The sequence below is a fragment of the Seriola lalandi genome, unplaced genomic scaffold, assembly GCF_002814215.2.
Source record: "Seriola lalandi dorsalis isolate HSWRI2012SDOR001 ecotype SW California unplaced genomic scaffold, Sedor1 jcf7180002054609, whole genome shotgun sequence".
Taxonomy (NCBI): Eukaryota; Metazoa; Chordata; class Actinopteri; order Carangiformes; family Carangidae; genus Seriola; species Seriola lalandi.
Genome location: NW_019525162.1, coordinates 162257 through 178249, shown reverse-complemented (window position 1 = coordinate 178249; position 15993 = coordinate 162257). Strand labels below are relative to the sequence as shown.

The window sequence follows — 15993 nt, the reverse complement described above, 5'->3', positions numbered from 1 at the left end:
GTGACTGCTTCGTTGTGACATCACAAAGTTCCAGAAGTCCTGACGGCTGGTTTTAAGGCTCAGTTTCTGAATACAGGCTGTGTGCATTTCTCTGTGGACTGAGGCTTTGATACTTTCACAGTATTAATATAGAAGCTAGAGCTGATCTATAATCACACTACACATGGACACAGACCTTTACACTGGAGGAGCTTTAAACTGTAAACTCTGATGTTCACTGAGGGTCAATATTCAATAATATCAAATATTTCCCTCGATTGTATCGAGATATTACATTTTGAAATTTTCAAATGTTTCTGTAGATATTCTTTATCATATGGTTTTATCTATTTGATCTGGTTTTTGTGGGTGTTACAATAAACACGAGGATTTCCAAAATGTCTGTTCCTTTAAAATTCAAACAAAAAGAAAAGAAAAACATTAATGTGACTTTCTGCTCTAAAATAAACTTCTTAAAAAGTCTAAAAGTGACTTCTTACTTTTACAGAGATCCAGGAAGAGCTCCTCGATGCCTTTGTTTAACTTGGCTGATGTGTGGTAGTGTTTGGCTCCCACCGACTCCGCGTAACTGAGGAGAAACAACCATCATCATCATCATCATCATCATCATCATCATCATCATCAGTGTCTGAACAACACTTAATAATGAGTGTTTTTACCTCTCAGCCTCTTCCACTGAAACATGTCTGTCTTTGTCCAAATCAATCTTATTACCTGCAGAGAGAAGAAAACACATTGATCCTCCACGTTTCACTCTCATCATTTTCTTTTAACATTATGGAGGAAGATCAGGGACGTGATTAAAAATAAATAAGTAAATCAATTCTGACTTTAAACTCAGAATATCACAGTTGTTGAGGAAAGAGCCAGAGCTTTTTATACAAACTGGACATTTTAACAAACTTTTAAAAAACACTGAAGTTGCAGATTTATTGATCCCATCCGGCTCAATTAAATCAGGCTTTATAAGGACTCGTATAATTTGGATTAATTAATGAATTTTTAGCTTTATAAACAAGAGCGTCGTTTCTCTGTCATTTTAAATTTGAAGATGCAGTGAAATCAAAACCAATCAAACTCACAATCTGGTTAATAAACTCTTTCCTAATCTCCCTGTACAGGAGCAAAGTCTCCAGTAACACGAATGTATTTATATGGCACATGGTTCATATACTGAGGCCGTTTTAAAAACTTACTTAAAATAAAATAACTGTTTTCTCAGCTGGTGAATCAAACCCCAGAAAACCGAGACACCAGATTCAACTTGGAGCAAACCGACTGGCCAGTTCGACGCTGCAGCAGATTCTTTATATTTAACAGGTTCATCAATCATCGTCGGCTCGGAGCCTCTGAAGTTCGGCCTCATGTGACTCCGTCCTTCGTTACAAACTAAAATTACATTTCCTTCCAGCAGCTTCCACATCTGTCGCGGAGCCGCCGTCCGAACACATGATGAACAAACATCAGCAGCATAATCTGATTTAAACCAGAAACTCCCCTCACGATGCCACACGCAGACAAAATGGCTTGATATGAAGCCGCCATGGCAACGACACAACAACACAAACATGACAACAAGCCCCGGTCTTCCCGCCACTTGTTCCAAACAGATGATGAGGAGATTCTTTTCTAGTGTTGTGATATTAACGTTTTAATGTGATAATTATCTCGTTATGTTTTTCTAATATATGTAGAGAACCAGGTGTGAACAGCTTTTATTGTGAAGCTCAAACATGTTAAAACATCTCGTCTCTACGCCTTCAAAATAAAATTAAATCTGCAGCTATTTTCATCATCAATTAATCGTTTAAGTTCTTTTTTAAGTAAAAAAAAAAAAAAACCCAAACAAAGAATTGATGTTTGTGGTTCTAAAATCTTTTTCTTAGCATTACAGTTTTCAGTTAATTGAGTATTTGGGGGTTTTGGACCAAAACAAAATGTTTAATGACCTTAACTCAAGGATATTTATCACGTTTCTGATGTTTTTCAGACAAAAGAATGAATCACTTGTTCAGATTAATCAATAATGAAAATATCTGTTAGCTTCAGGTGAAGCCTGGACTTTAACTTTTTATTCTTAATTCTCTTTTGTTTCATTTTAGCTCATTTTTATTTTCTACTTCTCTTCGAATCTTCTTTCTGCTTGTATTTTTACACCATCTCGTGTTTCTTTTATATTTATGTATTTACTTTCATGTATTTGTTTATTTGATGAAGATGCATCTGCACTGAATACACAATGTCAACATAAAGAATTACAGCACAAATGCTTCTTTAGATACATTTAACAAGTAAAACACTCACCTACTATACATAAACAAATCTCGTTGCCCAACATTTTCCTCAACTCCTTCACCCAGTTCTTCACCTGCAGGAGGAGGGGGAGGAGGAGGAGGAGGAGGAACAGGAGGAGGAGGAGGAGGAGGAAGAGGAGGAGGAGGAGGAAGAGGAAGAGGAGGAGGAAGAGGAAGAGGAGGAGGAGGAAGAGGAAGAGGAGGAGGAAGAGGAGGAGGAGGAAGAGGAGGAGGAGGAAGAGGAGGAGGAAGAGGAGGAAGAGGAGGAGGAGGAGGAGGAAGAGGAGGAAGAGAATTTAATAAAGAAGACAAAACACATCAAAAATTCATACTGAGAAGCTGGGAGCAAAACAATTATTTAAACCATTTATCAATTATCAGACGATTAATTTCCTGTTAATTGACTGATTGATTAATTCTCTCATCACTTGTGTTGGACACAAGGCTTTGACATTTCAAATGTCTTTATTCCAGATCCAATGCCTGAACGTACTGACAACAAAAACGTAAAAACTGTTTTCAACCATATAAAACTTCTCAAACCGGAACAAGTAAAATACAAGTTATAATTCAGATCAGGAAACATTGGATCAAATATTAAACAAAGAATCAGGTCTAAATAATTCAGTGTGAAACTATATTTTACTGTTTATTATAAAGAGGAATAAACGAGCGGCCGTCACCTTCTGGAAGGAGTCTTCGTCTGTGATGTCGTACACTAGTACGGCTCCATTGGAGTCTCTGTAGTAGATGGGACCTAACGCGTGGAAACGCTCCTGACCTGCTGTGTCCTGCACACAAACACAACACAGTTCGTCTCCGTGTCGCCGACACTACGACGTGAACACAGACTCAGACTGTGACTGTCTCTCACCCATATGGCCAGGTTCACTCTCTTTCCCGTGATGTTGAGCTTCTTTGTGAGGAAGGACGCCTGCGGAGGAAGAGGAAGGATGAGGATGATCATAACGTCAGGATTCAACGGTGAAGCTCGGATCGTGTAAATCATAAAAACACACGAGGGAACGAACCGATGAAGCAAGAGAAGCGCTGACGACGTGGAAAATATGTATTTAATAGAAACAGAAGAACATCAGAGGCTGTTTCACCAAATCACCTTTAACACACAAGCTGCACGAGGTCACTTCCTCTCGCTTACTGAGACAGTTTAGACCAATCACAGCTGACACGAGCTTTTATTACTCTGCAGGTTGGAAACACGGATCCAAAGTGCAACTGTAAAGTGCAAAAAACATAAAAATATAAATTATAAACTGCAGAAGAAATCCGTGCATCCATCCCATTCTCTTGAACGCGATATCTCAGTAACGCCTTGCTGATTTTGGTGGTCAAAGGTCAAAGGTCACTGTGACCTCACAAAACACTTTTTTGGCGCCAACTCGTGAATCCACACACACTAATTATAAACACAATTTATCTCAAATGTCTATAAGGATAAAAAATGAAGTGATGATATTTTATACGCAAAGAGGTCAAAGGTCAACTTCACTAGTTTGTTTTCCAAACAATTAACTGAAAAAAATAACGAATTAATCGACAATGAAAATAATCATCAGCTGCAGTTCTCGTCCAAAAACCAAGAGATTAGATTCGTCAAAATCGTCACATTTAAGGAACTGTAACATTAAATATTCAGATTCATTGATCAGCTGACCAATCAACAAACTGACTGGTTTTAAAACAACTAATGAGCTTTTAATCGTCTGTTCCGGCTCTAAATCTTAACGACGGGTCTCAAAGAAAAATATCCAGATTTTAAAAGTGAACCCGAGCCTGAAGCTTTCCGCCTGACCGAGCTGAAATCTCTCAATTCATGTTTACTTCATAATTCCTGGTGACTCAAAATCAATACCCACTGATCTTCTAGTCGACTCAGTAATGGTTTCTAAGCACAGCTGTACATCATGACATCATCAAACACCGACGGTGAAAAGGTCGAGGAGAGGCCGCGGAAAAGGACAAAGAGAGAACGATGATGAGAGCGAAGAAGCAGCAGCTGGAGATAAGAGGCGACGACGCTTTACGTATCAGTTCTGACAGGAAGTGGAACAAACGAGTTGTCGAGTCTTTAATCTGGAATTTAAATTAAAACAGTTTTGGTGGAAGAAAAACTAAAAAAAAAAAAAACAGCTGAATTCAGTTTTTCTGCAACAGTTTCGTTCTCCGCTGTGAATTGTGAGTTTCTTGCCAAGAGTTTGTTGAACGCAGCTTTAATAAAAACCCAAAGGTCAAAGTCTGAGGTTTTTTTTTTCTTCCTGATTTATTGAACTGTTGAAACGATCCGAAGCTTCAGACAAAAACAGGAAGAAGAGACTGAAGCTCAGATTCAGTTCATCACAACTTCCAACAAAAACCCACTGTTCTGACAGAGTCCACTCCACTACTGATTATTGATTACCCAGATACAGATTGCTTTCATTACTGATTGAGTGACTGATTGATTACAGATTGATTACAGAATAAACCGGCACAGATCGCTTCCCACTGTCCATATCGAAGAAGAGTGAACGCAATGAATTAAGTGTAAAACGCACGACGTGAGCTTCATCAGGAAGATTATTATCTCTAGACCCACAAATACTTTGTAGATAGTTAAGATTGTATTTCTATAGACAAGGACTAATATACAACACTGACTTTCTTGTTTCTAATTATTTTATGTTTAAGTTTTCTGAAATGAAAACGGATACTGGAGCTTTTTCACCCACTTATTTATTTTTTATTGATCTTGATTTGTGACTTAAAAGTTTCCTCTTCTCAGTTATTAAAGAAATGAATTCATTATAAAGCTGTTGTGTATGTCTTCTGTTTGATTCTAGGTTTTGAGGTGGTGTTGTGTTGCACACGTGTCTCTTTGGGACCCCACTGCTACAACACAGTGACTAATGGGGATGTAAATGAATAAATAAGTAAGTAAATAAAAAGTTAATTTATTTTCTCAATTAATCAGTTTGTCTGTAAAACGCCTGAAATCATTTCCTGCAGCTGAAGGTGACGTCATCACGTCATCGTCGAGTGACAAAGAAAAACATCAAATCTTCACATTTCTGTTTCCAGAAGCTGGAAACAGAAAATGTTTTGACATTTATGCTGAAAACGATTGATCCATCTGCTGATTTCTAACGATCAGGATCGCTATCAGCTGAGACACGAGCGGAGGAAACATCCAGGCCGTGGCGACAGTATCAGCGGCCGAGAGGACAAATATGTACAGACACAAGACATCCGCTCTCCAATGCAAAGAGTCTCATGACGAAGCCTGACAGTTTAATAACGCAGAGCTCGTGCTGCGAGGTTTCAGGTCGTTCGCTCATGAACGGAAATCAGTCGTTTTTCTGATCTTCAAATAATAAAAGAGAAAAGATCACAGTGTAACATTTCATTTAACGCTCGGCTCGCAGGTCGACGCTGGAGAATCTCCGCTCCTCGTCTCTTTGATCTCCAACCACAGAATCTCACTTTAACCAGCAACAAAATAATACGTTCATCTCCAGCTTTGACGCCGTCGTGTTAAACTGAAGGTCACATGTGAGCGAATGTAAACTGTGTCTGAGGCCTGCAGCTAAAGGGCTGAGGAGCGTTCAAGAACATGTGACTGCTCATAATGGAGGAGTCAAATCCAGATGACACCGTGAATGAGACTCTTCATTCATTCCTTTGAAACATCTGGATCCTCCTGCTCCGACACATTTGAATGAAGCTGAATTTTCCAGGAGAGAAAGTCGAAGCGAACGCATCGTGTGGATGAATTCACAGACCGACAGAGTGTGAGATGTTCCGATTCCAGAGCTGATAATATGTCAGAGTTGTTTTCTACTTTATCTAATTTAATAAAAGTCAAAGATCTCCAATGCAGCCCGAGTGCTGACGGACTTTTGAGGCTGAAATCAATAATTAGTTTCACAAAAAAAGAGATGATACATCAGCCAATATTCATTCTTGTGATATAAACAAACATTTCCTCTCATTTTGCTTATTAAAGAATTAAAAAAACGTGATGTGCATGAAACAAAACGTGACTGTTTAAAAATAATGAGAATTCATTGTTTTTTTCAAACAAAATTATGAGGATTTGCTGCTTCTCTTTATTTTATATTAACCAGGTTTGAGTGATAACCACAACTGAATATCTTGATACAGTCCAGCACAAATATCACTATATATGATATTATGATGTTTATTTATGATAATGTATTTACAATAATAATAATACATAATTACATTATTGTATTTTATGTTTCAGGTGTTTTTTTATACACGTTGTGTAAAACTGCAAAAACTATTTGATATTGTGAAAGATATTATAAATATTATAATCTAATATCAGCCTAAACCTGTTCTAAAGTGTAGAACAACAATAATTTCTCTGCATGTGAACAAGCAACTAGATTTAAACAAGTCGATTATTTTATTTATTTATTATTATTTATTCTATTGGAGTATTTGTTGAACTGACGTCCGTCCTAAACGTCAAGCTGAGGCACGTTTCCAAACTGAGGCCAGGGGAGAAATCTCGTATCCACTGATTTACAGTCACCACAGTGCACGTAAACACGTTCTCCAATAACCAGCTGCTTCAGTAATCTGGTTACTCCAGTGCACGTAAACACACTTCACTACATCGTGTCAGGATTTTTTCCATGTGGAGAAACTTTATCCTGAAACTGATCAGATCATAAACAGCAGCAGATTTCTGCATCAGGCTGCAGCCTCAACACCAGAAGCTTCCGAATACGCAACAGCCGAGTTCATGACGCAACCCACAAACGCCAGCGTAACGCCGGCTTACACAACCGCAGCCTGCGAGGCTTTCTGTCACTCTCACCCTGAGCTCATCACTCGTCTGCAGACAGAGACCGGGCCGCTTTGATTCAGAGGCAGCGGCTGGAAGTGATTACTGATGCTCCATCACTGGCTGCTCTGATGGAAACGCTGCATCACTCTTCCTGCTCCCCCCCCCCCCCCCCCCCCTCCTGTTTTCTCTTCTGCTGAGACCCACAGTCGGCGAGAGGCTTCTGTAACCTGATAAACAACTGAAACAGAGTCATGAAGGCGGAGCAGCGGCTGGGATATGCAAACACACTCAGACAGTGGAGGCATTTTATCAGCTCTGAGGCCGTGAGCAGAGATATGGACCAATATGAAAACTCTGTTTACATTTGCAAAGTTTTTTCCATCCACACTCAGGACTTCTGGACTGTTCTTTAAACGTCTTTGTTCTCAGTGAAACCACGAAAAACTAGAACCACCGCCTCCTCCACTCAGACTTCAGATTACAGCCCTGTTTATCCAGAGTCAAATCAAATATGAACCACTTGTGGGTCACACTGACCTTGACCTATGACCTTTGACCACCAAAATATAATGACTTCATCCTTTAGTCCAAGTGAATGTTTGCGCCAAATTTGAAGAAGTTCCTTCAAGGCGTTTCAGATACACTGCGTTCACAAGACCAAAGCCGCAATTTGTGAGGTCACCGTGAACCTCACCTTTGACCTTTGACCACCAAATTCTAATCCGTTCAGCCTCGAGCCCGAGTGAATGTTGGTGCCAAATTTGAAGACGTTCCTTTAAGGCGTTACTGAGATATCGTGTCCATGGCTCATGGCTGTCGTCAGCGCAGAGGCGTGAAAACTGGTCCAACCAACCTTATGAAACCACGTTCTCTAAACCTGTTCCGTCTCGTTTGACACTAACAATCATTTTCATTCATCCATTCATCTGCCGATTAGTCGTCTTGATTACTCAACTAAACGTTTGATCTATAAAATGTGACTAAATAGTGAAAAATGCCCGTTAGAGTGACGACATGTGACGTCTACAAATGTCTAGTTCTGTTGCTCCAACGGTTCAAAACCCAAAGATCCAGATTCATCTTCACACCAGCTGATGTTTGACTGATGCTTAAAAATGTTAATTAATCTGTTAATTTTAGTTTTAGTTTTAGTCCAACGTTTTACGACGATATAAACCAAAGAAAAGCAGCAAATCTTCACATTTCAGAAGCTAAAATATTTAAAATATTTAGTTTGTTTTGTTTAATGAAGCCAAGAGTGAAAAAGAGAAAAGAAAAGGAGCGAGTCAGAAATAGAGGAGTTCACGTGTGTGTGGGTGAGAAAGAGAGAAATAAAACTGAAACTTAACTTTTATTTTGTTAACTTTTTCCAGCTCATTGAAACTCTTAAAGGAACAAACACACTGAACACACAGGACATGAGGTGTGTGTGTGTGTGTGTTGCAGTGAGCTTTAACCAGGGTGTGTGTATGTGGAGCCTTTATCAGTGGCTACACAGGGATTCATTATCCAGCTAATTTTATTATTATCATTATTATTACTGGTTATGCAACTGCGATTTCCATAAATAAAACCTTCATTTGAACACCTGTCCGTGCACCTGGAAGAAAAACTTCTCGTTGCACTCTTTTTTTTTTTTCACATTCTTGCTGCTTTGAATCAGAAGTGCTGCGATGTCGATCTTATACTCTAATCGATTAGGCAATCAACAGAAAAATAATCGGCAACTTTCACTGAAAAATAATCAAAAAAAAAAAAACTTTCATCCTGTCAAACACGAAGCTGCTTTTACACTAAACTTGAGAATCTTTGTGTTTTCATATAAAGATTTCACCAACTGATTAACAGAGAAAATAATCTGCAGATTAATCAATAATGAAAATGATATTTGGTTGCAGCCCTATTGGAAAATGTTGTACAGATTGTGATTTAGGGCTGTGCCTAGAAATAAACTGTATTACCGTCATTATTATTATTATTATTATTATTATTATTATATGTTGGATAACAACACAGCTGTCTCGTCGTCGTTCTTTGTCAATTTTTCGCCTGAGTTATTAATTAGTTCAGAGACTCGTAGCTGTTGTCGGTTTCACAACAAACCTCACAGATCACACTGGTTAGTGAACATCACATCTGACACCTTCATAATTCTAATAAAAGGAAACTGAAATTCTGCAGATAATCCAGTACAAACCTAGACTGAAACTATTCAAATCAAATATCTTCGTTTCCAAATACTCCTCATTATTCTGAGAAAACAAACTTGAAATATGTCTATGTTTGAAATGATAGGTGATAAGCTGTTATAAGTTATAATCTGATAAGTTAGTTATCTGTATAGTAACCCTAGGAAATTAAAACAATTTGGACTGAAAAATGTATTTAATCCTAATTAGTATTTCAAAAACATCGTATTAGTCAGACCAGCTCCATTTCATCCATAACTGCAGCAGGAATCATCAGCACAGACAGCTGCTGACACAATGACACACACATTATTGATGCAGCAGATATTGATTATCTACAGTCTGTGTGACAGTTTCCCCTCTGATAGCTGCGTGTAATTCAGTTTGACATTTAGTTGCTTCCAGCAGTTAAAGGGAAAGTTAAATATTAAAAGACCAGATCTGGACCAGGTCTGACTTACAGAGCCCCACGTTCACACTCCAGTCCAAACCTGGACTGGATTAAGAGACCCGGACTATTTAAAGAGACTCATTCACATTTATAAAACTGGAATAAGATTCAAAAATAACACAAAAAATGTGTGATATACCTACATTTTTTGAATCTGGACAAGAGGACACCGGGAGAACCGAACACCTGTATAAAACAGTCTTGGATTTGGGAAATTCTTTATCCCATCCAGACTAGATCTAGACCAAAACCACTGAACCTACAGGTCTATGTTACATTAATGCAGCAGTAATAATAATCTAATGCTATGTCAATTCTAGTGCTGTAGCGATTAATCGATTGACAGGAAAATAATCTGCAACTATTTTGATAATCAAGTGATAGTTTCTGAAAATGTGATTGGTATTGATAGTTCCAGCTTCTTTAATGTGATCATTTCTTGATTTTTCTTGTTTTAACATGATAATAAACTGAGTTTCTTTGGGTTTTGATGGTTGGTTGGACAAAAGATTTTAATATGAAGATATCACCTTGGCCTGTGGAAAGTTATTTTACACTGTTTATTGACGTTTTACACACCAATAAATCGATAAATCGATAAAATAGATTAATCAACAATGAAAATACTCGCTAGTATGCAGTATTTTGACAGTGTGGTATTATTAATTTTATGTATTTGAGTACTTCCTCCACCACTGCAGGTACACAGACATCTTGGCACATCAGTGGACGCTTGACTCTCACCTCAGTCACCCCTGCTAATCCCCGCTAGACGGGCGGCTCCGGTTTCAGCCACAGCCCCCGCTCCCACGGTACGGCTCGGGCTACGCAACACGCGTCCACACACACACAAGTGACAGCAACACAAACACCCCCCCCACTTCAACAAAACAACCCACCTCCCTCTCCCCCGTCCGCTTTGACTTCCAATAAAACAAACACCTCCGTTTGACTGTCACGGCTCGGAGGTTAGCTGACAGGCTAACCCGGGTCAGCGGCTCCCTCGGCGGTCTGCCTTACCTGTAGAGTTGTGATGTGTTTGTCGTTGAATTTGTTTTCGCAGTATCGGAGCACCAGCGACGTCTTCCCCACGCAGCCTTCCCCCAGCAGCACCACCTTGAAGGAGTAGGTTTTGCCGCTGTTGCCGCCCGCCCCTCCGGCCGCCATGGCTGGAAGTTATATTAAACTAATTTATCAGCGTTTATCAAAACAAGCGATGTCAAGCTAGCCCTGCTAATGCTAACCCCCGTCGGAACTGAAGTCCTGCGTAGCTCACATCGGCTTCCGACTTTAAAAAACAGCTAAAAATCAGGAGAAAAACACCTCGACAGCATCAGAGAATCCGACTTTTATGAATATCGACCAACAGATGTGAGACAAATGGGTCTAAACTGTGGAATAAATCCCCTTTCAACCTGATGCGAACGCCTGGTTTTCACCCAACTAATGGCGTCTCTACGCGTTAGCTGTTAGCCGGCTAGCTCCGCCGAAGATCGCCTACGCTCGGTAAGATGGAGCACTCGGTTATTTGAGTTGGGTAAGGCTGCAGCCTGAAGCCTCTCCCCTCATCCCCTGTCGTCTCATGCCTGGGCGTGTACAACAGTAACTTCACAGGGTCAAAAATACGAATTCGCGCGAATTAGAATTATTTGCAAGATGGAGTCAGGTTTCAAGTTCTGTATTGTCAAATGCACAACAACAACAGTGAAGTAGTTATTGGCATAATTCTCAGCCCCCTCCAACAATGGTCAAACAATATATAGGGCTATAAAAAAGAAAGTCACGTGAGTAAAAAATGACAATCTAAGACATAAGATACAAAATAACGTAGAAGTTGAAAAAAAGGGATAGGATATAATCCGTGTGAAATAAAATATAATACAATCATATATACATATACATATATACATATATATATATGTGTGTGTGTGTGTGTGTGTGTGAGGCTGCACTAAACTCCAATAAAGCAAACTGTCTTATTTGCCCATTGTAGTAATAATATCAGATATTGATTTTGAGTCTCTAGGTAACATGACATGGAAGCTATTGAAAAGAAATTCAGAATTTTCCATAAAAATATTCATATAAAATAGAAGAATCAATAAACTACAATAAAAAGAGGTGTTTCTTACTTGTCCAGTGTAGTAGTAATATATGATATAGATTTTGAGTCCATAGGTCACATGACATGGAAACTATTGAAAGAATGCAATTATCTTCTATTCAAATATGTATTTAAAATAAATTAATCACACGGCGCTGTGGTCAAGAGCGAGTTGTCGGACAGCAGTTAACCATGATCTTGGATCCACAGAGCCTGCCAGCTGAGACACAAAACATTACCACTGAGAGTAATAATAATACCTATTTGTATAGCGCAATAAGGGTAACAGAGGTACAACATACTGTAACAACAGTGGATAAGAATACCTTGAGCGTGATTCGATACTACGCTTAAAACAACTTTTCTACCAGGATTGCTGGAATACAATGCAAATTACAATATAATAATGAATACATAATGGAGTTTTAGTCTGTATTTATCTTGTAGACAGACACAAGGCAAGAGGGCATGAGACGAGAGGCTCCAGGCTGCATCAATACACTATTGGGTTATTTGAAGAGCAGACATCTCACTCCTTCTTCTGTTCCTGCTTGTGTTTCATTATTTGAGTGAAATTACAAACACGTTACTGCCAAAATACTCAATTACAAGTAAGAATAAAGAGCAAAAAAATACACAAAGTAGGTTAAACAGTTACATATAAACAAAAAGATGCACGCTAACGGTATGAGTTATGTAAAAGGAAATAAAATGATTCAATATTTCACAAAAAAAAGATTTGAGGGTCCAAAAACTCAACAAATTTATGAATCAAAAACTGTCTTTTCTTCTTTCCTCTCCCATGAATCATCTGAAAACCCGTCAGATTCACCTGGTGTTCCTTTGAAGGGACCCACTCTAGGTTGGCTACCACTGGACTAAACTATTAAACATTTACTTGCAGTAGACTAGTTTTACACATAGACTATATAGAAATGGATGTTGACTCTGGGTCTGGAGAATGAAGCCAATGAGGAAGGGCCTTAAACTTGCATTCTATCGAATGACCATTATGGAGACTCCACTGGTTGCAAAAAGAAGTCCAATTATATTGAAGTCCATGGGAAAATGACCCTCATTGTCACTTGATTTGTTACCTCAGTAAACGTATTCGTTATGTGTTTATGGTCTGAATCGCTAGTTTGAAGTTTCCTTCAATACAACATGATGTTAATTTTTCAAATTATGGTCCTATTAAAAGAAAATAGACGTTAAAGCAGAGTGGCTTTAGGGCGTGGCTACTGCGTGATAGACACACAGGGGGACCTGCCTGTTAATCCGGATATGACGTCAGAGCGATGTGTCGAACATTTGACGTGTCATTGTGTTTTCAGTTCATCAAAGTTAGCTCCAACAGGTTGTTTGCCTGAAAACGTCTTGTTCTGTGTTCACTTGTTCTAAAAGACTCAGAGAAGTCGGCGGTTCAGTTTTTTCCGGTAAGTACAGTTTGTTTTAAGCCTATTTCTTTACTAGCCAAAATTAGCATCCCTGTTAATATCACAGTTCAGGTGAAGATGCACCTTGCTAACCAAGCTAGCCAGCTAGTGCTAGCGTTAGCTGATAACTTAGCGATTAATATGCTAACGGTACCTGGCCCCGCGGGGCTGATAACCTGTGTCAACCCGTGGAGGTGTTCAGTCAAAGCCCAATAAAAAGGTGAATTTAATCGACGTTAATCTAACGACGTTTGTGTTTCTCCACGTGACCCAGTTTAAGTGATCTGCGTTAGTGTAATGCGCAGCGTTAATGTTAGTTAATACATTGTCCATCAACACGTCGTGATAGTTCAAGTTAAGATAACGTGACGTATACAAAATGTGTAGACAGATATTTGTCATATAGAAGATTGTTCATTAATACTCAACCCAGTCCTCAGCTGAAGCAGACATTCATGCACCTATCCTGACAGCTGATCGATATTTGTGATTAACTGTGATCCACCGCATCTTAACTCAAGTGTTTGTGTTTTATTGTCATTTGAAAGGTTTCCACTAGGGCTGTCCCAAACGATTATCTAGCGATTATTTTTTTCAATTATTCGACTAATCTAACGATTATTTTTTTTATTAACCTAACAGTAATTTTATTGCAATTATTTTCAAGTTAGTCATTTAATATAACAAACAATTTGCCCCGTCCAACATCTTGACTCGCTGCACCATGGTGTTTCCTCTTTGTAGTATTCCCAAACTCTGGAGGACCGTGTGCGAGCCTTTTTTGCCGCGTGTTGCTCCACGCGCTCCGTCGTACCGCTGGTAGACGCCGCCGTGTTGTTCAAGTAGATTTACACAGACGCAAATCATTCACGTAGGCAATGACTTCAATTACGTCACCGCGTTGTCCCAGTCCGTGCGCTGCGCTTGTATCCGGGTAAACCAAAGACGATGGATATAAACGGTCCCATTAGAAAGTTCCGGTTTTGTTCTATGAACATTTACCCTGTGTGGTTTTACACGACGCGTCGACATTAAAATTCCACGTCGAATAATTTTTATAATCGACAACGTCGATTACGTCGGATAATCGTCCGAGCCCTAGTTTCGACACTGTGAAAACTGAGTGATCTGTGCCAACAGAAGGAGGACCTCATGTACAGAGCAGCGCATTAGTTTCCATTCATCTGGTTGTGGAGAAGGGAGACTGCATGGACATCCTTAGTTCTCTAATGTGCTGTGATGATGATGATGATGATGATGATGATGATGATGATGGTAGAAAACCTCCCAGTTCATCTTCCTCTGATGAAATGACAGACTAACTGCTGATGAGTTTGTTTATTATTCTGTCTTCAGGATTCACAGGTTCAGTTTTATTACCTGCAACTTAATTTTTGCTGTTGTTGACAGGTGATGGTAGCAACACTTTTAAGATCAGAATTTATAAATATTAAACTGTGATTAAGTGATGGATCAACTCTAGCACTGTCACCACCTCCACAGGTGAAAGTATTTACCAATTAACATCAGCATGTTTTTTGATCCTTCACTGTCAGTGTTGTCGGACATTTAAATATTTCTAGTATTTATGTTGTTGATTAAAGCTAACATAGAAATAGCCACACAATGCTGTATGTGTTACTATTGTGAAAATTCATACCAGATGTGTTCTATAAAAACCATCAACAAAGTTAAAGCAAGAGCTTCATAAATAACTTTAACTATAAAACTTTAACTTTAACTTTAATTATAAACTACATTAATTGGAAACATGTATAAGAGAATAATAAATGGATTAATTAAATACTGTAGTGTACAATTAACAATCAACTAACTATTTAAAATTAAAAAATAGATGTGGATGAAGTTAAAGCTGAATTTCACTGTCATATGTAAGTTTGTTTAATAAAAAGAAGTAGTGGAATCAACAGCAACAGAATCTTTAGTAACAAGTATAATCATTATTCATCATGAGTCGTAATGTGTGAGACAGTTAATATTTATTTGTTCCAGTAACAATCTCCCTCTAAATAAGTGATGCTGCTGGAACAGCACACTGATATTAACTCTAATAGCTGAGGACTATGAAATATGAATCTAATGTTTTAAACTATTGACAGTTTGTTACAGCTACAGTGGCGTCCAAGAGTCATGTGACTGTATGTGTGACATGGGGCAGAGAGTGTAATACGACAGTGAGGGTGAAGGGAACAAGGAGGAGCAGAGCTGATCAGACTGAACAATGTTATGGCCACAAGTGTTACATTAAAAAATACTATATTATCATATAAGACACTGTGTGTGTGTTTGGGAAGAGAAGATCTTCATGTGTGGACTCTGCAGGTGGAGGTGGTGCAGGGCCTCCATCATCACTGCAAGAGGTTGTAGGTGTCCCCAAAGATCCAGACCTTGGCTGGATGGAAAAAACATTATAATAGAGAGAAATCAGATCAATATCATATTGTAGAGTTTAGAGAAAAAGACTAAAGAAACAGCTCTCTGATTAGATGATCACAGATATCTGAAAATACATTATTCCCTCAGTTGTAATAAACAGTCTGCTGAACCGTTTTACATGAAATAACAATAGAATAGAAACTAATACTCAGTTTGGAGTCATTGTGCAGGTTCACATGTCATGATGGTTCTCAGCTCTCAGTGATGTTCTTTATTCTGACAGAGACACAATCATTCCAACAGATG

At 38.7% G+C, this 15993-nt stretch overlaps 1 protein-coding gene and 1 long non-coding RNA gene across 2 annotated transcripts in view; one reads left to right on the top strand and one right to left on the bottom strand.

The window, feature by feature from the left end:
• The window catches only part of rab21 (RAB21, member RAS oncogene family), a 15115-nt gene extending 3857 nt beyond the window's left edge, over nucleotides 1-11258 (bottom strand). The window contains exons 1-6 of the mRNA XM_023419782.2: nucleotides 10771-11258; nucleotides 3169-3228; nucleotides 2978-3085; nucleotides 2305-2368; nucleotides 660-714; nucleotides 480-568 (exon numbers count right to left, since the gene is read on the bottom strand). Of these exons, the coding sequence (XP_023275550.1) occupies nucleotides 480-568; nucleotides 660-714; nucleotides 2305-2368; nucleotides 2978-3085; nucleotides 3169-3228; nucleotides 10771-10917 (523 nt within the window). The 5' untranslated portion in view covers nucleotides 10918-11258. The remainder of the gene's footprint in view (nucleotides 1-479; nucleotides 569-659; nucleotides 715-2304; nucleotides 2369-2977; nucleotides 3086-3168; nucleotides 3229-10770) is intronic.
• A 568-nt stretch (nucleotides 11259-11826) lies between these two features.
• The window catches only part of LOC111664912 (uncharacterized), a 6451-nt gene continuing 2284 nt past the window's right edge, over nucleotides 11827-15993 (top strand). The window contains exon 1 of the long non-coding RNA XR_015438029.1: nucleotides 11827-13290. This is a non-coding gene — a long non-coding RNA (uncharacterized LOC111664912). The remainder of the gene's footprint in view (nucleotides 13291-15993) is intronic.